Genomic DNA, 24545 nt, shown 5'->3' with positions numbered 1-24545 from the left:
TGCCCAAGACATAAAGGTCTGACTAAGTCAAACTCCAGCAACTTTTATTTTCATGGGTGAGAGACTCCTGGCCAGCAGGGGCAGGAAGAGGTGGGTGTGGGGATCAGCTGTCAATTTCTGAGCCCAGGGCCTGGGCTGCTGCCTGGCGTCCACTCTCGATACAATCATTGACAGCAACCCCCTGATAAGAGGCTCCAGCCAGAGTCAGGGGCAGCCTGTGAGCAGCCAGAAAGTGGGTAGCGGACTCTGGAAAGGACAAAGGCATGTCAGAGCTGGAGGTCTGACTTCCATGGCTCTCCTCAGCCCAGCTGCTTTCCCAACTTACCCAGTTTTTTCCAGTGGCCTAGTGTGTACTGGGGGATGCAGTTCTGGGGATAGAAGATGAAAGGAAAAGCCTATTATTAATGTCACAGGTCTTGGTGGACAATGACAAAATTACCAGTCCCTACCCTCGAGGCCTACAGTGGGGAGCCAAGGAGCACTTATCCCAACCTACCCTGTGTAGATGGACCAAGCAGTGACTTGGTGGCTCTTTTAGTCCTAATTGTGTGGCAGCTGCTTTCTGTGCCTGCTGTTGGAACAGTTCCTGAGATAAGACACAGCCCTTGGCCTCCAGTGTCTGTAACCAGGAACCTCCTAGCATCACCTAGCAAGAGAATACGGCACTGACCTACCCTGGGCACAGGAGCCCTTTGGAAACCCCCACTAAGCAAAGCTCCCTCCTCTCACAGTCACTCTGAGGCCAGGGGGGCTCCCATCCTGCTCCGGGAAAGCAACTGAGTCATACACGATTCCCAAAACGCCTGGGTCCTCTGAGGATGGCACCAAATGTCCAAAGCCCTGAGGAAAGGAGGAGACAGTCAAGAGGGAAGGGTTCCAGTTGAGCCCTGGTCTCCCCTTTGTGTCACACCTGGACAGGCAGATGGGCTCCCCGGTACTGCAAGTTCACCACAGCCACAGACACGGCAGAGATGGTACTCAGGACACGGGCCAGAGGTGCAGCCTCAGCAGGCAGCAGCTTGCTGAGCACTGGAGGGAGCCAGCAAAGGCCTGTTTAGGAGGCTTTCCCACCACAATTTCCTGAACCCTTCTTGGGACTAGCCTCCCACAGGATGACCAGTTCAGGAGCATGCTACGGTCCTGCTGGCCCAGAAACCTACAGCTTGCCTCACCGGGGCTGGGGAAGAGGAGGGTAGCTACCCCATTACCTGAAGCTGGGAGAGCACTAATAACATGGTCAGCCTCCAGGCAGCTGTCCCCTAGAGACACCTAAAAGGATGCAACATTTCAGACACACAGAGGTAATGGGAATTTCGCCTCAGCTTCCTGGGCACCCAAGTGGCAGGAAAGCCTGTGTAGTTAGCACAAAGATCACCCACATATTACTCTGGCCAATGGTGGTACAGTGGATAGAGGGCTCACCCGGGGCACCGAATTGAGCCCAGGGTCACCAGCTCGATCCCCAGACAGGGCAATATAAGAAGCAATCAATGGGTGTACAACTAAGTAGAGCAACAAGTTGTGCTTCTTCCTCCCTTCCTCTGCTTTTTAAAAATATATCATTTTATTTTATTTTAAAGATTTTATTGATTGATTTTAGAGAGAGGAAAAAGAGATAGAAAGGTTGGAGGGGGAAGAACAGGAAATATCGACTTCTAGTTACTTTGTGTATGTGCCTTGGCCCGGCAAGCGCGGGGTTTTGAACTGGTGCATTAAGCATTCTAGGTCTACGCTTTATCCACTGAGCCACCACAGGTTAGGCTTCCTCTCTTCCAAAAAAAAAAAAGAAAATCACTCCCTATTATTCTAGACAGGCCAGTGTGTCCACTCTGATGTTTAGTGAAGCTGGGTTGTTTTTCCCTGATCTTTCAGCCACTTATAAACACTACTTCTACCCACAGACTTGGATCAAATGGGTCTTAGAGGAAGATCCACAAATTAAGCCTAAGAATCACAATTAAGGCCTCTATCTAAATATTCTGTAGGTCAGGAAAACAATGAACAACTCCAATCCTGCCAGCTCTAGCTTAGTTAAAACATTTACACAAAGATGGAAACTCTACCACAGAGGTTCATTACACTTCAGAGGGCTCTCCTACCTTCCAGTATCCTTCAGCCTGAAGACTGAGCCCACAGACTGGCTGGCCTCTGAGAACAGTGACCCCCCTACTGGTCAGGTCAGTGTTGATAGCCTGGGGCAACATCTCCAGCCCTCCCCGGAGTGACCACTGGCTCCAGCGCTCAGCTCGGGCCTGGCGAAGAAGAGCTGAATCTGGCTGTGAGCTCCGCCCTGCAGTAGAGAAAGCTGAGAAGAATCAAAAGGGCTCTCCTGGCCTCCAGTCCCTCACCCTGGCAGCCCTTAACATCTTGACCCTGGAACCATGTCTCCCCTCACCTGCCCCTAGCAGCAGCCCCAGTAATATGGAACGATGGGTTTGCTCAGCTTGGAAGAGACTGGGAAAGCAGGACCGTACACTGAGCTCACGACTGTTGCCTGCAAACACTCCACGGCAGAGACTGTCCATGGCTAGAGACGCCACCTTAGGGGTGAGACTGGGACTGAGAGGCCAAGGAATAAGCTCTACTGGTTTTCACTACCCCTGCTTGGTAGGAATGAGATGAGGTGGGGTATGTAGGATTTGGATTGGAAAGGATGAGAAGGAAAGGAATTCATCCCCCAACACCGAGTTTTGTTAACTACTGGGTATGAAGAGACAAAGAGGTCACTCCCAAGTCACAGGAGAGCCCCAGGTGGTGGGTGTGTGTGGCGGTATTCTGTGGCTGAGTAGAGGGGGAAGGGTTTGGGGCCTTTGGGCAGTGTCACCTCAGGTCCAAGGCGGCGCTCAGCAAAACTGTGCACAGTCTCATCAGGGTCTTTGCCCCGGGATGTGGTCAACTCCTTCAGCCCAGCCCAAAACAAAGGTTTGGAGAAAGGAGGTAAAGGGCGGAGTAACCCCCTGCAAGGAGGAAGGTTGCATGAGGATGGAGCTCTGATTCCGCCCTACCTCCAGAGCTCATTTTCATTTACTTGGCCCCTGTTGCTTGGGGGGACTGACAGACCAGGCGATGAGGACATGGAAGGGATGTGAGAATGGGCAAAGTAGAAGGACCTGTGGAAGGAGGTGGTAGTGTCACCTGATGCCAGAGGGAAGGGCATGCAGGGCCCCGCCTACATACAGGAACCTGTTCTGGGCAGCTGGATGGTCTCCACGGACAGGTAACACTTCTGAGTCCAGGCCAAGCTCGGAAACCTGTTCCCCGCATGTCCTCGGGAAGAGGAAAAACTAAGGAAAGAACTTACCACCAAAAATACTTCCTTCCCGCACTGCATCCTCTAACGAACCCCAACCTCTCTGGGAGTTCCTCAGCCTCTCACCAAGAGCAGGGTCCGGGCTCCCAGCGCACCTGCCGGCCGAATTCCTCGAGGCCCAAGTTCGAAGATAGCACCACCGGGTCCTCGTATGGAGCGGATCCAGCCTCCCAGATGCTTGCTGCCCTCCACCAGGACCACCTGGGGCAAGAGGATGGACACTGCAGCCCGGCCTCCGGCCCCGAGGTGAAGGGTCTGGAGAAGTGGGGGCGGCGCACTCCCTTTGGCTGGCAATGGGATCAGAATATAAAGGAGACTCCCTCCGGCACGTGGCACTCACCTTGGGAGGATTAGGGGCCCTGCTCAGGTGGTAACTGGCGGCCAAGCCGCTGATGCCTCCGCCCAGCACGACCACGGTCCGGACCATTGGGAGCCTACGAGAGAGGGGCGGCGCGGACAGGCTGACCCGGGCACCCTCTATGCAGAGCCCGCTGGATCCGCGTTCCAGCCCCGGCCATTTGCTGCTCTCCAGGAAACTAGGGCAGAGCCCGCGGACGCAGTGATGGAAGCGCGAGGTCCCCACCCTGGGCTCAGGACTCACCCACGAGACGGACGAGAGAAAGTAAGAGGTGCAGGTGCAGGTCCACAGCCTTCCCGCTCGCGTTCCACGGGAAGATATAGCCACACCCGTGTTATCTCAGCGCACGGCGCTGGGCGCACCCGGCACGACACTCAACTGGAGCTGCCCCCATGCCGCAGCCCGCGCTCCGCCTCCAGCCTTTATGGCCCCTCCGGCGCTCCGTCCGCCGGACTCTCAGAGCTCGCGCCGGCGCAGCAGCCTCCGCTCTTGATTGGTGTGCTTCGGACGCCCCGATGACGCTCGCCAATGAAAACCCCGAGAAGGCCGCGCAGGCGGAGGGAGGTGGCAGAGAGGCGAGTTCCCGCGTGCAGCGAGTGGCACTGTCAGGTGCTGCGTCCCCGGCTGGGGTGGCGGAGCTGTGTCCGGGGCGGCACTGCCCACACTGGCTTCAGGCCCAGCCAGGTGAGAGGCCCGGGGGACGGCCCGCGCGCCTGAGCTGTAGGGAGCGTGGCTGGGGACACTGAGGTGGCCCGTGGGGACGCGGCTTCATAAACAGCTCCCTGATGTTAGCAACAGTGTGGGCCTGCGGGAGCGAGGGCCGCCGGGCAACGCACCCAGTGTTTGTCACCAGGGGTGCTGGCGTGCCTGGCCCTCGAGGGGCAGCCCTCTTCGCCGGCACGAGTCTCAAATTTGCCTTTTCTCCTTCCTCCCAGCGCGTACTGGGGACTCCAGTTCCGCCCACCCCCCAGGCACAAGTATAGACAAGGACATCAGTTTTTCTTAATAAATTTATTCACAAAAAGTGAGTTTAGAGTTCGGGGGCTGTACACGGGCAGGGCCTAGGGACTTCTGTACATAGGGCTGGGAGACAAGAGGACCTCCAGGTGGAAGAGTACTTTTTAATAAAAAAAATAATGGGAGCTACAACCACCCCCTCCCCCCCCTCCCTGATTAAAAAGACACAAAAATAGACGTCTCTGAGGTAAATGGGGAGCCTGGGGCTTAAGGGTGTTGAAAGGGTTTCACAGGTGCCAGGGTTAAATGGGGTGTCACAGGCACCGGGGCGGCTCCTGCGTCAGTTGGTAAAACAGCACGTAGCCTTCACTGGATGCCACCTGGTTTTCACTGACAGGGGAGACACTGGGAAGAAGGGAGATGGGAGGGGTGTGGTCATTCCAGTACATTCCTTCTTGCCACAAGGTCAACCTCACATTATCGAGGAAGAGACCAGGAGACCCCACCTCACTGGGTACCCTGCCCTCCTGGGGCTTTATGTTAGGGAACTGGACAGGAGTTGAGTCAGCTGTTCTCACCGAGAGTCATTGTAGACATGCCAACCAGTCTGGCACCGGCACAGGGCTGTGTAGTGGCCATAGTGGACACTGCCCGAGTGGTTGCAAAGGGCATACAGCTGATAGATGGGGCTTCCTGCAAAGTTAGAGACCATCAAGTTCTAGTCAAGCTGTACCCTTTCCCACTCTTCCTCCCCTTCATGATGTTCCTAGGACCTTCCTGCCAGACTCACCGGCTTTGTCACTGGCAAAGTCCCCTAGGCTCAGTCGCTGCAGCGGGAAGTCTACACCTACGGAACTTTTCTTGATGGAGCCTCGGGAGGCAGAAAATCGATTAAGATCTAAGCCTTGGTTAAGGAGCATTTGGAAGAGGCAGAGGGCCTCAGAGGGGGACTGAGGTCCTGAACGCTGTCCATTCCCCTCCCCGAACGCAGACAGTAGAGAAAGGTGGAGTTTTCCTAAGGAAAATTCAATTCCCAAATATCCAGCCTCTGCAAACATGCAGAAAAGAAAAAGAACAGATGGAAGAAATAGAATCTGAAGATTAGGATACGGAGCACGAGGATTCGGGGGAATCTTTGTACTGTCAACTTTTTGGTACTTCGTGTTTTCTGCCGACACCGGTCACAAACCTGAGTAAATGTCAAATAATGTTAGGTTACTGTGCTCCTCACCTGGAATGGCTTTTCCGACACCATGGGCACATACAAATTTTTACCACATGCCCCATTACTTCTGTGTCCTCTCAGCCCCCTTTGTCCTACTATTACTATGACTTACCTGAGACTCCAACAAACCCAGATACGTAAATATTCCCCATAGTACATACCACATAACCCCCTGTACCCATATAGAGCCCCCACAACCCCCACCCTTACTATACCCCATTTGAACCCCACGTACTGGGGCATTTTCCGACTCTAGCTCTTCTTCCTTGGTGAAAAGGTTGAAACAGTCCCGCAGAGACACCTTGCCCCCGGCAAATCCTTTCTGAAGGGAAACAGGAATGAAGGGTCAGCATGTTCTTTGTGTCCTTGTCCAATTCTTCTCAATCAGTCCATGATTCAGTTCTGCTCCAGAGACCCAAAGGGTTCCCTCCCACACTGGGTTTGGGTAGAGTTGGGTCTGCAAACCCATGTACCATCCACCCCTGGAGTCCTCTGGTATCCCACCTTGGGGATGGGCAGGGACAGGTCACAAAAAACCTCGAAGGTCGTGGAGCGATACCCACAGGCCTGGCACTTCAGACAACTTTTCAGCTGGCCCACAAACAGATCTAGATAGAAGTAAAGGGCAGGAGGAAGTCAGTGTGTGATGCTGAGATGCTTGCTCAGATTCCCTCTCTTCTCACTCCTTTGCCTGACCTCCCTTCCTGACCACCAATACTACTAACAAGCCCCTCACACCTTTTCATCACCTAGCTTGTTCCCACATCCTCTGATAGTATTATTTCTCCCAAGCCTGTACCCCCCACCCAATTTTCTCCATTGCTGTGCCCTGTTCCATACCCACAATCTTGCTGTCCTCTCGTTCCAGGTAACGCTTCCACATTAGGTTGGCCCGGTCATCATCACTATCAAAGATGAAGGGAAATGGGGAGCACCCATGAGACAGCAGGAACTCTGGGCACCCAAATACCACTAAAATGATCCACAGAGCCCTGTACCCCACCCATACCTCAGCTCCTTGTCTAAATTTCAAGGAAGAGTCAAAGGAGTAATGCTTCAGAGGACTTTCTGGGGAAAGCCAAGGTGAGAGGGAAAGAAAGGAATGTAGACAAGGGAAGAACATGCTACCTTCCTCCACTGGGCTTCAAAACCCTTTATGTACCTTGTTGTAAATTTATTGTCCCCTCCTCCCTCAACACGGTGACATCCCTAGCACTGCTGTCTGTCCACCTGTTCTCTGCCTCCCACTCTGTACTGCTTCTCTACCCATTTTCTAGGCTATGCATTTCCCTGGGTCCTGCATCCTTAGTCTTGACTAGCTCTGTCTGTGAAGGTGAATGCTGCTGGTAAACTACGGGGTGGGGGTGGGAGAGCAACCTTACCTTAAGTCAGGTTCTTCTAGCAGTGTCCCTCCACGCCAGGGGGGAGAGGGAGCTGGACCATTGGCCAGGATTGGCGGAGCCCTGCGGCCTCGTCGGTTAACTTCCAGGTGTAGCCGCTCCATTAGGAGCTTCAGGAATTCCTGGGCATCCTGCTGGCTACAGCCAAAGAGTGGGCAACTGACCCCCTAGTCCACAGACACTATACCCTGCCAGACACCAGTCCCCACTTCCTGGATGAAGAATATCGCAAGGTTCAGAACAGTGCTGTCAGGGCCCCTGCTTGGCCCTACCCCAGACATGGCCAGAGAGAAATCCCTTACCCTCCAGCTCTCCCACCTGTATCCAGAGAAGGAAGGAACATATTTCTGGAAGACAGCTCGGAATCGAGTAGGATTCACAGCTTCACAGGAGTCAGGGTGCCACAGAGCACCGATCACATCTGCAAAGGCTGTTGGGGTGAGAGAAGGGAAGGGAAACAAAGGTTAGTGACTGGAGAAGCAAGCAAGAGGAGGCTCAGAGGTGGAAAACAACTTTTACAAAATAGGCACCAGGAAAAAGATGCTACGGCCAGATCTGAGGGCTGGGACTGCCATGCCAGTTGCACCTGCAAGGGTTGGGTAGAAGAGGACTTGAAAAGGGGGGCAGGAGTTGTTGCCCCACCTTCAGTGAGCTCCTGGGCTCGGCCCCCTCCAGGAACCTCTTGCCGGAAGTCCCTTCGCAGACAGAAATCCCGGAGAGGCCGTGTGCTGCTCAAACACTGTAGCACAGCATTCAGGAAACACTGGGGAGCAGCAGAGACAGTGCCGTTATCTTTCCAGACCAGCATCCAGGAAGCCTTAGAAGAGTTTCAGTGCTCTTCTTCCCCAGGTCAGCCAGTTCCCACCCCAGCACCATTTCACATTCCTGTTAGACAGGAAGGACAGGAGAATGGCTCTCACCGTGTTTCCCAGATTTCGGAGGCCAACATGACCAGAACCCAGAAGCAGCGTGTGATGAGCCTGGAAGGTCAGAGTGCAGTCAGCAGGTTCCCATATATCCACTTTAATCTTTCAACAGCATGCTGTCCATTGCCTTCCCCACCCATACTGTACCCTCTTTCCCCTCACTGGGTATTGGGGTCTCCCTACCTCACTGGCCATGAGTAGTAAGCCCAGCACAGCTGACTGTACCACAGACTCAGCCATAACAGTCTCACCTACACCCCACTTACTCCTCTGCCCAGCCAGCCGGCGCTGCAGCTCCTGGGGCAACTCCCCAAGCACTGGCATGGTTGCCCAGCTGCTCCCTACCCCCACCTTGCTGCCTGCAAGACCCCCGCCTGCCCCCGTGGTCCCTTCCTACACCCTCTCCTGATGGCACCAAATGTAGTCAGCCTAGCTCACTTGGCTTGAGAAATGGGCACCCACACTAGCTCAGATTTTCTGAGCCTGCCCCTCTTCAGCTCCAGAGATTAATCAGGCCTAGGCAGTGGCCTAGGGGAGCAGGTGTGGCAAGGGAAGGGAAGGCCTGGGGGATCCAAAGGAGAATTTCAAATGACTGGGTTAATTCCTTGGGGACTGAAGTGGCACACCACACTGGGGAGTGACAAGATAACCCCAAAAGAGTACTTAAAGTAACGGAGCGAAGAATTCAAATGAGGGGCTAAGAAAGGAACTTGGGAAAAGGGGGGAAGGAAAGTCATATGTTGGCAAAAGAGCTGGAGAAAGGTGGGGCTGGAAAGCCACGTGTGCTGTCGAGTCCTTACCATCTTGTCATCAGAATAGAAAGGCTCAGAGGGCCGGGCAGATATCACATGGAAGGTACCATGGGAAGTAGGAGGCTCCATCCGTATGCTGAGCAAGGTAGGGGGCCCAGGAAAGCCCCCGAGGCGGCGGAGAGAAGTACTTCGTCTCAAAGTGGGTGGCTCAGGCCTGAGTGCCAAGCGGCTCAGTGCAGCCCCGAGCTCTCCAGCGCCTCGGTGCCCTCCCAAGGCAATCCCCATTGGACGCAAGTCGCCACTGCTCACAGACTTGGAACGGACTAGGTTGGTCCTGGACGGCAGAGGCAGAGCCACAGCTGGGGGTGGTGAGCCAGGCAGGGGAACTCCATGATCTGCCCGCAGAGGGCCTCTGAGACGAGGGCCTGAGGTCCGTGCCCGTCCCAGCTCCAGTTTCTTGAGCCGTTCCTCAGGTGGACCAGGCCTGGGAGGCAGAGGCCGTAACATGGGGTTCGACGCAGGGGCTGGGTTTCGGCGCTCCTTGCTGCGGGCCCGAGGGGCAAATGCTAGTTTGGATCCCACTCGGGACTGGACATTAACAGGTGGCTCTCGGGTCCGGCCCAGGCGGTGCTCAGCCGCCTGGGGCATTGTGGACACCACAGGCTGGACCTGGCAGAGAAAGAGAGCGTCAGCATGAGTATGAACGGATAGAAGAACCCAAGCTAACATACTAGTTCCTACATGCACTGAGGGCAGGAACCATGTCTATCATTTCAGCCATTGTATCCCCAGTACCTAGCATGATGTTAGACACAAAAGAATTAGCATTCATTGAGTAAATAAATTAATGATAGCTGTCCACTGCTTTGACTATCTATATTCCTCACCACCTTCCTGCAGAAAACAGCTTTACTGAGAAGCCAATGGATAGTCCCTATCTCAGTCGTCTTTACCATCTAAACGCTCGTGACAAGGGCCCCCACACCTGGCTAGTCAAGTAGAATGTGCCCGAGTCCCTTAACCCTGTTCAATGGGGGTGTGTGGATGCGAGGACAACAGCCCAGAAGACAGCGTCCGTCCCCCAACCTCTGCCCCTCCGAGCTGCCAATAAAGCCGGCTCAGGGGGTGACTTGCGACTCCCTCCCCCACCCTTGAGCTCCAACGTGGTGCCGGGGCGCAGGGATCCTTGCGGGAGGGCGGACCCCCCTCCCTGACCCTCGATCTCTGCACCTCTTGCACCGCGGCAGGGCGCTTCAGCGGGTCCGCCCCCCTCGAGGGCATAAAGGCCGAGGCCGCTGATTGGCTAAGGAGTCCAGCGCTGTATATTCCCCGCAATCCACGGACGCGGTCCCTTCAGCCCAGTTCTCCCAGGCCCTCCGGGCCCCTGCGCACCCCCGCCTTTGTGGAGGGCGTCCTCCCGGTCTGGGTCAGCACCCCCCCCCCTCGCCCACCGCCGGAGCGCCGCGGCCCGTACCTGCCCAGGTGAGCGACGGGGGAGCCCAGCCGGGGCCGGGCCCCAGCTCAGGGCCGCCCCCCACTGCCCCCTGGCAGCATCCCCGCCGGCCGGGCCGCAGCTTCAGCTGCAGCTATCGCCCAGGTCGCTCCCGTCGCCGGGGCCGCCGCCATCTTTGTTGGTCCCGCCCGCTACCGACCGCCGGCTTCAGCGTCTCTGACGACGCCTGCGCAGCTGCGCTCGGAACACAGCGCCCGCTTCCTGGGCGCTTGCGCAAGCCCCCTCCGCTACCCAGCCGACACCATGGAAACGCAGCCAACTTTAGGACCGCCAGTTGCCATCCCTCCCCAGAACTGTTTTTATACCGCTACTGCAAATCAAGTCCCTGAGTATAGGGTCCACTAACTCATTCTGTCGCCCACAAAGATGTGGATCTGACAACTAGAGCGTGGTCCCCAGGCTTGCAGCACAGATCCTTTACAGGGATGTGCAGGGAGTGGGTTTAGCAGTAAGGATGGGAAGATCCCTGCAGGGTGGGGAACGTGGGCCCCGCAGGCCAAAGCCCTAGGCACCCGCGAAAAGACAGAGGAAGATTTCAGAAGCAGGGACTGCAGTCAAGCCTTTTTCATTCATTTCCCAGCTCCTGACTAGAGCATCTTCCATTTCTGTCTCCCTCCCAAACGAATGCAATTGTACGTGTCTTGGCCTGCTCACCCACTGTTAACAGCCACCAATGAGAACCACAGGCCACCAGAGGAAGCAACTTTTATTGATGAGTTATCTCCAGAAACCACAAAGACTATGTACCCACTTTCCGTTACCCCTATCCTCTAGGATCTCACATTGTTCCACCTGGAGAAGGGATATCATGAATGGGCTCTTGGTTTTCCAAAGCCCCAGGTTTTCCCCTTGCTGTGTATGTAGCCTTAGAAATTCAGTAGCATTACTGGGTGTTTTTTTTGTTTCTTTTTTTCTCCCAGCAATGCCTGCTGCAGCTACTTAGTAACAATTGTGGGTGAAGGAGTATGAGGGAAGCTGTTAGATGAGTAAGGGATACACAGGAAAACAGGAATGCAGCTTATCAAAAGTCCCTCTGTCCAGCCTCAGTGGCTTGATCCTTCAGTTGCATTTCTCTTTATGTTGAATAATGCCTTTTTGAATCAGATCAGGGATTTCCACTGCCAGCCAAGGACCCAGCTGCAATACAAGGGAGACCCTGTGAGATTACTACCGCATAGGCAAATGTGTCTTGTTCCATCAGAAGCTCCTTCCTAGAGAGATTCTAGGGGACACACCCAAGGGAAAAACTGTTATTCCTGGTTTATTCTCAGTTACTTCTCTTATACTGCTTAGGGCCTAACCCTGTTCTTCCCTTAGATACAAAATACCCCAAACTTACCCCCAGAGCCATGAGGTGAGCTAGTCCAAACTTGGGAACATTCCTGGCCCACAAAGGCTTAAAGTGATCGGTCAGACATATTTTACCACCCCTATAAGAGTGACAAGAGGGAAGAAGGTGTTGAAACACAAGGTTTACCATAAAACATAGCAGCCTCTTAGAAGCACAAAACTACAGGACTAGTGATCCAACTTGAGAACAAGGTCAGTTAAGTACTCTGCCTAGGTTTGGTAGAGGGAGGCCTGGAGCCCCTCTAGGCCACCAGACTCTGGGAAAATTCTTGCCTCCCACAGTTCTTCCCCATGCCCCCCCCCTTAAATTAATTAGTAAATTTTTTTAATTTTACACACTTTTAGAGGAGGGGGAGAGAGAGGGAGAAAGAGAGAGAGAGAGAGAGAGAGAGAGAGAGAGAGAGAGAGAAAAGGGGGGGGGGAGCAGGAAGCATCAACTCCCATATGTGCTTTGACCAGGCAAGTCCAGGGTTTGGAACTGGTGACCTCAGCACTCTAGGTCAATGCTTTATCCACTGTGCTACCACAGGTCAGGCTAAATTTATTTGACTTTAGAGAGAGGAAGGAAGGGAGAGATAGAGGCAGAAACATCAATATGTTCCTATATGTGCCCCAACCAGGGATCAAACCCACAACCTTGGCATATTGGAATGATGCTCTAACCAGCCAAGCTACCCAGCCAGGGTGCTAAACCCTTCTTTGACTCTTTCCTATCTTCTACTTAGTCCTTACCTGTACATCTTGGCTGTTTTTCCATCTAGTTCAGGGACTGCAATTTCTGGAGCAGTAGCAGGATATGTGATAGGAATCTGGAGGAATTATAAAACTTTAATAAAAGAGGCCCTGGCCAGTTGGCTCAGTGATAGAGCATCAGCCTGGCGTGCAGGAGTCCCGGGTTCGATTCCCGGCCAGGGCACACAGGAGAAGCGCCCATCTGCTTCTCCACCCCTCCCCCTCTCCTTCCTCTCTGTCTCTCTCTTCCCTTCCTGCAGCCAAGGCTCCACTGGAGCAAAGTTTGCCTGGGTGCTGAGGATGGCTCTGTGGCCTCTGCCTCAGGCGCTAGAATAGCCCTGATTGCGGCAGAGCATCGCCCCCTGGTGGGCATGCTGGGTGGATCCTGGTCGGGCGCATGCGGGAGTCTGTCTGCCTCCCCATTTCCAGCTTCGGGAAAAGTACAAAAAACAAACAAACAAACAAAAAAACTTTAATAAAAGAGAATCAGGATAGAAAGGAACTAATATAATCAGACACACATTTCTTGGTTGAATGGAAATGTTTGGCAAATTCCTGAAGCAGCATGTGCACAACAGGACTCTGGATTTAGAGATTTGTAACTGTACCTGCTTCACACCTCAGCTCTTCACTCCCATTGGAAATGTTTTCTTTGGTCCTTTTAAGAAATGTTACCTTGTTAATCATGTAATCCCTCCCTTTCTACTTATCTCCTTATTTCCCATTTCATCATACTTACGTCAAACTCGATGTCAAATTCATATTTGAGAAGATCGTGGATGTACCAGCATTTTCCAAACCACCTATAACAAAGACCAAACCTCAGCCCAATTTGATCATTTTTCTCATACTCTAATGACATTTTCTTGGCTTAGGTGACCAGCCTGGGGGACTCAGAGGATGGGAATTGGGAAAATCTGGAACTATGAGAGTGGACACAGCCCATATAAAGCAGAGAAGGACTGGCAGTGATCTCTGAGACACTAAAATGTTACATAAAGCCTTGTAGGATTCCCACCCCAACACCCCCCAAGAGGGTCTGCCTACCGAGTCCCTTCCTTGTTGGACTCCAGTCGAAACCAATCAGTGTCTGCATTCTTGTTGTTCTCCACATACTAAAAGCAGAGAATTAGGTCTTTGAGGGGGAAGTTGGAGCCAAAGTCAGTCCCCATCCCCTTAGAATAAAAGTATGTGATTACTTTCTTAGTATGTTTACCCAACTTTTCTGACATAAACAAAACTGAAGACAAAGTTACATTGGTAATCAGGATACTGCCCAGAGCAAAGATAAAATGCTTGGGTTACACTCAATTTAGCACAAAAGACTTGATGATATTGCCTGGGTTCTCTCTTCACTTCTGACAGTGACAGCCTTCAACCCAGAACTCATTCTATGTACTCTCTCCCTGGTAGACTTCATATAGTCCTGATTTTTTTACTTGTACCCACATGTCGATGACTTCCAATTTATTTATTTATTTATTTATTTATTTATTTATTTATTTTTTAGAGAGAAAGAGAGACAGGCGGGGAGAGAGATGAGAAGCATCAACTCGTAGTTGCAGCACTCTAGTTGTTCACTGATTGCTTCTCATACATGCCTTGACCGAGGAGCTCTAGCCAAGCCAATGACCCCTTGCTCAGGCCAGCAACCTTGGGCTCAAGCCAGTGACCTTGGGATTCAGGCCAGCGATCATGGGATCAGGTTGATGATTCCATACTAGAGCCAGCAACCCCATGCTCAAGCTGGATGAGCCTCCACTCAAGCCAGCGACCTCGAGATTTCAAAGCTGGATCATCAGCGTCCCAGGTCAGTGCTCTATCCACTGTGCCATCACCAGTTAGCAAAATCTTTATCTTTAATCCAGACATTGTCTCAGGGCTTCAAACCCCAGTATACAACAATATACTGAAATTTCTATTTTTGTTTCACAGGTACCTCAAGCTCAGCATTTCCCTTTGTACTCTCAGACCTGTTTCCCCACTGCATCAATCTCAGCCAGGCATTAGCATGCACATTCATTCAGTTACCCAGGCCAGAAACCTGGGAATCATTCTCGACCCTCCCTCTCCTTTACTCTACCAGGGGTAGTCAACCTTTTTATACCTACCGCCCACTTTTGTATTTCTGTTAGTAGTAAGATTTTCTAACCGCCCACTGGTTCCACAGTAGTGGTGATTTATGAAGTAACTTTATAAATTTATAAAGCAGAGTTAGGGCAAGTTAAAGCATATAATAATAATTACTAACCAAGTATTTTATGTCAGATTTTCGCTAAATTTGGCAGAATAAACCTTTATAAAACAACTTACTATAGTTAAATCTATCTTTTTATTTATACTTTGGTTGCTCCGCTACCGCCCACCATGAAAGCTGGAGCGCCCACTAGTGGGCAGTAGGGACCAAGTTGACTACCACTGCTAGTCCATTAACATTTCACAATGTCCTGCTGATATTACTTTCTGAATATTCTTTCAATCTACTTGTCTTTTCTAGTCTCACTATAACTAACTGCAGAGATTGGATCATCATCTTCCTTTTTCCCGGCTAATGGCAGCCTAACTTGTCTCCTATCTTCAATTTTCTCCCTGTCAATTCTATTTTCCTCTCTATTGCCACTGTGATTTACCTAATCCCAAATCTGACCAGATTATTCCTTAGTTAAAACCTTTTAAAGGTATCCCAAAGCTTCCAAGATAAAATTTGAATGTTTAAACCTGACTCTCAACCCTTGCCCACCATTCCCCACGACACATTTTATGCTGTAGCAACAATGAACAAGTTGTTTCGTCGTATATATCATGGCATTTCTAGCATCTATCCTTTTGCCGTGAATGTCCTTTTACCCTCATGTTTTATCCCACTATCTTATGTTCAAGCACTGCCTCTTCCCAGAAAGCCTTCCCTAACCAGACCCAAACTGGATTAGGTATCTCACCTGCCTCAAAACACGCAAGGAGTTTATCAGCTTCCCTCTCCGATCTCCCGCTCTCCACTTAACGTGTTTTAATGACTTGTTTCTGTGTACCTCAGTAGGCTCCACATTATTAGGCTTTGGAACCCCTTTGTAGGTAGATGTACAATAAAGGTTTTTTTGTTTTTTGAGTGAATGAATGCACGCACAGGAAACAGACCGCTAACCACTCAAACTTTTTTACAGAGAAGAGAGATTAAGTGAGAGCATGGCTCGTTCCTGCCGGTGAGCTCAGCTCCGCGATTCTGCAACTACAGCCTCCTTGAATTTTCAGCCTAACGTGTTTCTCTCTCGGCAGTGAAGGAGGCGGCAAAGAGATGAGGGTCGGGGCTTGGACCGCCTGCCCACATCCAGGAGAGGAAGCATCTGGAGCTAGCGGACACGTCACGTTCCCGCAGGCGTATCCCTAAGGTAAGTGCTGCTTTCAGCCAGAAAGTCTGGTCAAACTGTGGCTTCCAACGCGTGTCTTTTCTACCTGCTTCCCACCATCCCTGCCCCGCAATTTCCCCAACCCTGCATTTCTACAGTTTCTATGAATTTGGGAGTTAAACTTTAAAACCGGAAGTGGCCTCCACACGGAGCCTATTCCTATGCGCACATGACTACCTGCAACGTTTTTGCGACGATGCCGGCCGCAGTAGCATAACTGACCCGAATAAGAGACTGATACTCCTCCTTGAGTCGCTGTACCCACAGCTCCCGATCTCGAGGTCCAGCGTTAGTCTTCAGCACTGGGATCTCAGACACGACACGCCGAGTAGCCTCGTCCGCCATCTTAGTCGAGGGCGCAGGGCAAACGCGGAAGTGCTTTTACCTGTCGTTTACATTCAGGGCACCGCCATCTTTACTACGGGAAGATGGGGAGTGGGGCTGCTTTGAGACTTCCTTGAATGGGATCTTTACTTTCTAGTAGCGAAGACAAGTTTGTCACCTGCTCGTACCTACGACGGGAAGACCAGAAAGGAAACGGACTGTTCTGTCCGGGAAGTGGCAACTTTCAGTAAAAGAAACCAACCTGCTGACCGCTCAAGGCGTGACTTCCGCTCATGCTCGGAGAAGTAATCTCAGAACACGCTTCCGGACACCTCCCAAACACGCGATTCGTGTGTTTCCGCGTGGAACAGTTTCCTTGGCTGCCAAGTAATGAGCCTGAGGGTGCAGGGCAATGCAGTCATCTAAGAGGAAGGTACTGAAACTCATAGTATTTAATTGCAAACCTTGCGGACTCAAAAGTATAGTATACGGTCTCGCCTGAATAATTAACAGTCGAATTAGGGAATTTTTTTAAAATTTAATTTATTTTATTTTTTTTACAGAGACAGAGAGTCAGAGTGAGGGATAGACAGACAGGAACGGAGAGATGAGAAGCATCAATCATTAGTTTTTCGTTGCGCATTGCGACCCTTACTTGTTCATTGATTGCTTTCTCATATGTGCCTTGACCATGGGCCTTCAGCAGACCGAGTAACCCCTTGCTTGAACAAGCGACCTTGGGTCCAAGCTGGTGAATTTTTGTTCAAACCAGATGAGCCCACGCTAAAGCTGGCGACCTCTGGGTCTCGAACCTGGGTCTTCCTCATCCCAGTCCGACGCTCTATCCACTGCGCCACCGCCTGGTCAGGCGAATTAGGGAATTATTAAGGTGCCAAGGAGTTAAGAGGTCACAGGAAGACGTATTTAGTCCAGCCTAGATATTTTTTGGTCTGGAATTAATTTATCTAGAAAGGAATCATGTCTCTATCTTTAGGTATCTCTCTAGCCAAGTAGGTACCCAGTAATCCTTTTGCAGAATTTTGTATCCTCTAGTTGGTTTTTAGACCTAAATGCATTAATTCTTACTTTAATTTACAAATCTCTTTATCCCGTTAATCATTCCAGCCTGTAGCAATAATTTTGGATCAGATTCTATTAATCATCAAATTGTATAATCCATCTATAAATGTGATAAGCATACTATGTATGCTGCTCACAAAAATTAGGGGATATTTTGTTGCTTCATTTTCTTTTTGAAAAATATCTAATTTTTGTGAGCAGTATATTAGTTTCTAATGGCTGAAATCTCCAGTACAATGTTGAATCAAGATTGAGAGCAGAGCCTGATTGGTGGTGGTGCAGTGGATTGACTGGTACAGTTCAAACTCGAGGTCACTGGCAGCTTAAGTAGGGCGTGCCAGCTCCAGCGCTGGTTTGAGCAAGGGGTTACTGGCTCAGCTTGAGCCCTCTGGTCAAGGGACATATGAGAAGTATTCAATAAAAGCAGCAGCTAGGAGTTGATGCTTCTCATTTCTCTCCTCCACCCCTCTCCCTTCCTCTTTAAAAAGATTGAGAGCCTAATTTTAGGGGGAAAAGCATTATCTTTCTTCATAAAGTATGATGTTAGCTATAGGTTTTTCCTAGGTGCCCTTTACAAGGTTAAGGAAGTCTTTTTTAATTAATTAATTATTTCCTTTTACAGAGACAGAGAGAGGGATAGACAGGGACAGACAGGAACGGAGAGATGAGAAGCATCAATCATTAGTTTTCGTTGTGCGTTGCAACACCTTTGTTGTTCATTGATTGCTTTCTCATATGTGCTTTGACCGTGGGCCTTCAGCAGACCAAGTAACCCCTTGCTTGTCCAGCGACCTTGGGCTCAAGCTGGTGAGCTTTTTGCTCAAACCAGATGAGCCTGCGCTCAAGCTGGCGACCTCGGGGTCTCGAACCTGGGTCTTCCGCATCCCAGTCCGCCCACTGCGCCACTGCCTGGTCAAGCAAGGAAGTCTTTTTTTCCCCTCCTTTTATTTAGTTTAGGAAATTCCCTTCTATTTCTAAAGTTGAGAGTTTTAATCATGAAGTGATTTTGGAATTTTTCCAAATGCTTTTTCTTTAAAATATTGGACATTGGATAAGGGTAAGACAAAGCTTTTTTAGTATCTTCCTGGAGCTCTCTCTCCAGAGGAAATAAAGATTTATTCCCTTTTGTGTGTAGGCACTATGGTGTGGTACAGAATGCAGAGATTTGGAATGAGGCTTTGCAATTTGTCTAAGACTTTCAAGGTGGGGAGGGGGAAATGGTGATATGTAAGTCAAAGGATACAAACTTTCAGTTATAAGAATAAATTCTGAGGATCTAATATAAAGCATGGTGAAAGTTTATTATATACCTGCAAGTTGTTAAGTAAAGATGTTAAGCATTTGCCTGACCAGGCGGTAGCGCAGTGGATAAAGCATTAGACTGGGATGCGGAGGACTGAGGTTCGTAACCCCGAAGTCACCAGCTTCAGCGTGGGCTCATCTGGCTTGAGCAAAAAGCTCACCAGCTTGGACCCAAGGTCGCTGGCTCAAGCAAGGGGTTATTCGGTCTGCTGAAGGCCCATGGTCAAGGCACGTATGAGAAAGCAATCAATGAACATCTAAGGTGTCACAATGAAAAACTGATGATTGATGCTTCTCATCTCTCTGCGTTCCTGTCTGTCCCTGTTTATCCCTCTCTGTGTCCCTGTAAAAAAAAAAAAAAGATGTTAAGCATTCATTCTCACCATAAAAAGTTAATTATGTGAGGTGATGAATGTGTTAATTGATTTCATAATCATGCTACAATATATGTATATTAAATCATCACAGCCTGACCAGGTGGTGGCGCAGTGGATAGAGCGTCGGACTGGGATGCGGAAGGACCCAGGTTCGAGACCCTGAGGTCACCAGCTTGAGCGCGGGCTCATCTTGTTTGAGCAAAAAAAAGCTCACCAGCTTGGACCGAAGGTCGCTGGCTCCAGCAAGGGGTTATTCGGTCTGCTGAAGGCCCACAGTCAAGGCACATATGAGAAAGCAATCAATGAACAACTAAGAAGTCGCAACGCGCAACGAAAAACTGATGATTGATGCTTCTCATCTCTCTCTCCATTCCTGTCTGTCTGTCCCTGTCTATCTCTGCCTATGTAAAAAAAAAAAAAAAAAAAAAATCATCACAACAAATAAAATAATCAGAAATATATCAAATTATCACTTAAAATTTTACTCAGAGAATGAAACATCAATTTTTTGTTCTACTTATTCATGCATTTGTTGGTTGACTCATATGTGTCCAGATATTGAACCTGTATGTAACCTTGGTGTATCAGGACGATGCTCTAACCAACTGAGCTACCTGTCCAGGACCGTAATAATTTTAAAGTTGATCCTTATGAATTATTTAGGTAAATAAGTTATCATACAATAATGATGATTACATTATTTTAGCTATACTAAAATGTGTATAATTAGCTAAAGCTTAGAAGAAAACTTGAAGAAATGAGGTAATGTGAGAAGTTAGAAATTTTATATTTATTTATAAGTTAATTAAATAAAATAGTAACAGTATTCTTAGCATTTTAAATGAGTTCAGCCCTGGCCGGTTGGTTGGCTCAGCGATACAGCGTTGGCCTGGCGTGTGGGGGACCCGGGTTCGATTCCCGGCCAGGGCACATAGGAGAAGCGCCCATTTGCTTCTCCACCCCCCCCCCTCCTTCCTCTCTGTTTCTCTCTTCCCCTCCCGCAGCCAAGGCTCCATTGGAGCAAAGATGGCCCGGGCGCTGGGGATGGCTCCTTGGCCTCTGCCCCAGGCGCTAGAGTGGTTCTGGTCGTGGCAGGGCGTCGTGCTAGGTGGATCCCGGTCGGGCGCATGCAGGAGTCTGTCTGTCTCTCCCTGTTTCCAGCTTCAGAAAAATACAAAAAAAAAAATGAGTTCAGGGCCTGGACCCAGGGTGTTCTAGAAATCAGAAGTATTTTGCAAATGAAATTATGTCCTCTGTAGGTAATCTGAGCAATTCACAATATTGCAATGTCCACATTTTCAAAGATGGAAATTTTAGATGGAATTCTTAAAACTAAAAGGTTAACATTATAGAACAGTTATTAAAGAGTGATTTATGAGCAATGAAAAAATGGAGTCATCCTCATATGCCTACAGTGGTTCATCACAGTGATTCAATCTTCCAAGGTGTCAGATCTTCGCCTGCTGATCTTTTTGCAGGTGTCTTCTCAGCCTAGGACACTCCTACTTAATCTTTGCAAGATGGTAGATTTTTTTAATTTAGTGAGAGGAGGGGAGGCAGAGACAGACTCCTGCATGTGCCCTGACTGGGATCCACCAGGCAAGCCCACTAGGGGGCAATGCTCTGCCCATCTGGGGCCCTTGCTCCCTTCCTGCCGGAGCCATTTTTTAGCGCCTGAGGGGGAGGCCATGGAGCCATCCTCAGCGCCTGGGGCCAACTAGCTCCAACTGAGCCATGGCTGCAGGAGAGGAGAAGAGAGGGCAAGAAAGAGAGAGAGAGAGAAACAAGAGGGGTAGGGATGGAGAAGCAGATGGGCGCTTCTGTGTGCTCTGACCCAGAATCAAACCCAGGACATCCACACCCTGGGGCAATGCTCTACCACTGAGCCAACTGGCTAGGGCCAGATTTCTCTAAATACAGAAAATGGGCTTTCCAATCATTGAGAATAAGTGACTTCAGAACAATTTCACAAGATATGGTGGAAATAGCATATGAAAAGTAGCTGACGGGTGTTAAAGAGTTTAGTGAAGGAAGACATCATTGTGGGAATAGAGTGTGTTGAGAAGCAGGAAAAGGATGATAATCAGGATCAAGGTGAAGGAACCAGTCTTTGAAAGCTGCAGAGGTGTTTTCTCAGTTCAAGCTCCTATGAAGAGATTGAAGAAACCGGAACAGATAAATGTAAAGGAAGGGAAAACTCAAGTTTTCAGTAGAAACAAGGAGAGGGTAGAAAAAGAACAGAAAGCAAGAGACAAAGTTTTTGCTTTAACTGTAGAGATGATGTAGAGTTTAAACAAGGCTGAACAGCTGTTCAGCTACGGCTAACCAAAACACTTAGTGTTTGAAATATTTCATTTTCCTTTTTTATTTTATTTTATTTATTCATTTTTAGAGAGGAGAGAGAGAAGGGGGAGGAGCAGGAAGCATCAACTCCCATATGTGCCTTGACCAGGCAAGCCCAGGGTTTCGAACCGGTGACCTCAGCATTTCCAGGTCGGCGCTTTATCCACTGCGCCACCACAGGTCAGGCTTATTTTCCTTTTTAAAAAGAAAAATTTACTGATTGATTTACCGTAAGAGAGGAAGGGAGGGGGAGGGAGGGAGAGGGAGAGAGAGACAGAGACAGGAACATTGATCTGATCCCATCTGTGACTGGGGATTGAACTGGCAACCTCTGCATTTTGGGCAATGCTCTAACCAACTGAGCCATCCGGCCACGGCTGAAATAGTCTTTCTCAGTGATGGGCACAAGAATGCCCATCTCTACACAGGTGTCCTAGTATTTATTCCATTTCACCTCTGGAAATCTGCTTGGCTTCACTGACATCATGATCTCTTCAGCACCTGTTAAATCTCAAGGCTTCATGCTGAAAGAGTAAACTTCTAGCCCCTCTACCACACCTCAAACTAAAAACATTCCTACAGATGCAGCCAAGAATGGACTGACTAGCTTAGGAACACACAATTGTCCCGATGTCTGGAATTTGTAAAAAAAAATTTAAGGTTTGGTCCCAGGGAAAAGAATTGAATCCTCCAAGTCCTGTTAAAGAAAGATGGCACTGTTTTCCCCACCCCCATCTCAAATAGGCCACAATGAGTGGACTAGACATCATACTATTAGAGAAGGTAGTTCTCAGTATGGACTCCCCTCTCCAATCTTCTAAATGGGGTTAGGTGAGGCCTGGCCTGATGCTTAGTTAAAACACATCCCGATACACCAAGATTGCAGGTTTGATCCCAGGTCAGGGCATATACAGGTACAGATTAATGTTTCTGTCTGTCTGTCTCACTAAAATCAACCAATAAAAAAACAACAACAAAAAAACACGGACTGGTTGCCATGACCCACTCTGGTGGAACAGCATGGGTTTGGGGTCCATGAAACTTGAGAAAAGGTTTTGACCTTTTGTGCCAAGCTTCTAGAAAACCTAGGTTTGGAGCCAAAAGCACCTGTCCTGTTAGCAGCCCCTTTGGGGATATCTGACATTTTTTAACAACTTCTACCCTCTTGAAACACTCCTTTCCTTTTGATTCTCTAACAATATCAACCAATTTTTATTCTTCCTCATGGCTGTTCCTTTTCAAAGACCCTCCAAGGCCTCCTCTTGTATTTGGGCCTTACACGATGGAATTCCACAGAGCACTCTTCTTAGCCCTCTACTATTCTCTGGGAACCTTATCCAAATCTATGGCTTCAACAAGCCCTCAAATGCGTATGATTCAGAATTTCTGGCCTAGACATCCATGGAGTGTTTTAAAAGTAGTTTTCTATAAGAGGGATATATATACACACAAGTAAAACAAAGTGAAACAGTAAAGATAGATCTAAAAAGTATGTTTCAATCCTCCCAGTCCCACATTTCATGGTTAATTTTTTAACGCCTGTGTAAACGTGCCATGTAGATTGTTCTACACTTTCTTTCTTTTTTCCACTTAATATATTGTTCTACAGTTAGATCTGTATATTCAACTGCTGTTAGGACATCTCCATCTGGCTGTTCCAGTCCCCTAAAACTTCTCTTTCTTTGGAATGCTCTCATGCTACACCCTACTGCTGGTCTCTTTTTACAGTTAACACCATAAAAGATTATATCTATATGGCCTGTGACAAAAGTAGGTTTAAGTTGTGAGTCCATAAAAGTTTACTCTTTCATTTTTTTTTTATTATTTATTGTATTATTTTCCATACAAACTGTAAACCTACTTTTGTCCCACCGTGTCCATCATGCCTTTCCTGTCACCCAATTTACTTCAATCTTGTTCTAATCCACCATGTCTCTGAAACATATTCCTCCAAAATTACTAAATGACAACCTTGTTGTAAAATCCAACAGACACCGCCCTGGCTGGTTGGTTCAGCCTTAGAGCATCGGTACGTGGAAGTCCTAGGTTTGATCCCTGGTCAGCGCACACAGAAGAAGCGCCCATCTGTTTCTCCACCCTTCCCCCTCTCCTTCCTCTATCCCTCCCTCAGCCAAGGCTCCATTGGAGCAAAGTTGGCCTGGGCGCTGAAGACGGCTCCATGGCCTCCACCTCAGGCTCCTGAAGGGAGCAATGCCCCAGAGAGGCAGAGCATCGCCCCCTAGTGGATATGCCTATGCTGGGTGGGATCCTGGTCGGGTACATGCAGGAGTCTGACTGCCTCCCCACTTCTCACTTGAAGAGAAAAAAAAAATCCAACAGACACATTTAAGTCTCATTTTGCCAGCTCTGTTACTTTTCACCCTTTGGCTAGCTTCCTTGCTACTTCTCTTCTGTTTCTTCCTCTCCTGTCTTTGCCACTTGTCAGTGTCCTCATTTTCTCACTTCATCTTTTTTTTTGTGTGTGACAGAGTCAGAGAGAGACAGATAGGGATAGACAGACAGGAAGGGAGAGAGATGAGAAGCATCAATTCTTCGTTGCGGCACCTTAGTTGTTCACTGATTGCTTTTTCATATGTGCCTTGACCAAGAGGCTACAGCAGACCGAGTGACCCCTTGCTTGAGCCAGCGATCTTGGGTTCAAGTTGGTGAGCCTTGTTTAAATCAGATGAGCCTGTGCTCAAGCTGGCAACCTCAGGGTCTCGAACCTGGGTCCTCCATGTCCCAGTCCAACGCTCTATCCATTGTGCCACTGCCTGCCTGGTCAGGCTCATCTCTTAAGTGTAGGTGTTCCTCTCTCTAGGCAACCTTGTTCACTTCTATGGCTTCAACAACCATCTCTATTCACATGCGCAAGTGAATCTCACTCACCAAAGGTTTCAAGTTCCAAGCCCATATGACCTCATACTCCATCGTCTAATAGATAACCTACAGACACCTGGTACTCATTTTATCTTCCAAAACAAAAAAGTGACATCATTATTCCCCAACTGCTGAAGTCTGAACACTAGGCAGTATCCTGAATTTCTCCTACTGCCGCACACCGATTTCCAATCTATTTTCCCATCCTCATACTCCCATAGGGCAGACCACTGCCATCTCTGGCGTGGGGAAGAGCTTCCCAATTATTCTCTGTGCCTCTACCTTCCTCCGCTCCAGTCCATCGTCCTCATT

General features: G+C 49.4%; 3 protein-coding genes across 11 annotated transcripts; all 3 read right to left on the bottom strand.

Moving 5' to 3' along the window:
* Positions 1–27: 27 nt before the first annotated feature.
* On the bottom strand, positions 28–4092 carry PPOX (protoporphyrinogen oxidase). 8 transcript variants are annotated; one of them, XM_066260951.1, is made up of 13 exons: positions 3912–4090; positions 3651–3744; positions 3377–3511; positions 3136–3284; positions 2825–2957; positions 2396–2540; positions 2100–2305; positions 1209–1269; positions 911–1029; positions 730–840; positions 497–646; positions 326–368; positions 28–246 (listed from the first exon to the last, which is right to left on the bottom strand). In XM_066260951.1, the coding sequence occupies exons 2-13, from the start codon at positions 3735–3737 to the stop codon at positions 104–106; spliced, it is 1482 nt and encodes a 493-aa protein (XP_066117048.1). In that variant the 5' UTR covers positions 3738–3744; positions 3912–4090; the 3' UTR covers positions 28–103. The 8 variants fall into 8 exon arrangements, 7 of the variants coding, with proteins under 7 accessions (XP_066117048.1, XP_066117049.1, XP_066117050.1 ...); XM_066260952.1 differs by having other exon boundaries at positions 2100–2290; positions 3912–4089; XM_066260953.1 differs by having other exon boundaries at positions 3136–3251; positions 3912–4088.
* A 710-nt stretch (positions 4093–4802) lies between these two features.
* On the bottom strand, positions 4803–10581 carry USP21 (ubiquitin specific peptidase 21). The gene is made up of 13 exons (XM_066260950.1): positions 10403–10581; positions 8977–9597; positions 8171–8230; positions 7893–8013; positions 7569–7680; positions 7233–7388; positions 6691–6755; positions 6355–6458; positions 6086–6172; positions 5736–5814; positions 5416–5523; positions 5204–5318; positions 4803–5030 (listed from the first exon to the last, which is right to left on the bottom strand). The coding sequence occupies exons 2-13, from the start codon at positions 9574–9576 to the stop codon at positions 4940–4942; spliced, it is 1698 nt and encodes a 565-aa protein (XP_066117047.1). The 5' UTR covers positions 9577–9597; positions 10403–10581; the 3' UTR covers positions 4803–4939.
* Positions 10582–11130: 549 nt separating this feature from the next.
* UFC1 (ubiquitin-fold modifier conjugating enzyme 1) lies at positions 11131–16419 on the bottom strand. Of its 2 annotated transcripts, none has more exons than XM_066260946.1 (6): positions 16105–16419; positions 13571–13638; positions 13263–13326; positions 12524–12600; positions 11781–11871; positions 11131–11578 (listed from the first exon to the last, which is right to left on the bottom strand). In XM_066260946.1, exons 1-6 carry the CDS (start codon positions 16270–16272, stop codon positions 11501–11503), a joined length of 546 nt encoding a protein of 181 aa, XP_066117043.1. In that variant the 5' UTR covers positions 16273–16419; the 3' UTR covers positions 11131–11500. The 2 variants fall into 2 exon arrangements, with proteins under 2 accessions (XP_066117043.1, XP_066117044.1); XM_066260947.1 differs by having other exon boundaries at positions 16150–16419.
* Between the last annotated feature and the right edge of the window lie 8126 nt (positions 16420–24545).

Source organism: Saccopteryx bilineata, chromosome 2, assembly GCF_036850765.1.
Source record: "Saccopteryx bilineata isolate mSacBil1 chromosome 2, mSacBil1_pri_phased_curated, whole genome shotgun sequence".
Lineage (NCBI taxonomy): Eukaryota > Metazoa > Chordata > Mammalia > Chiroptera > Emballonuridae > Saccopteryx > Saccopteryx bilineata.
Note: the sequence above shows the minus strand (reverse complement) of the source record. Positions and strands in the feature narration are given on the sequence as shown.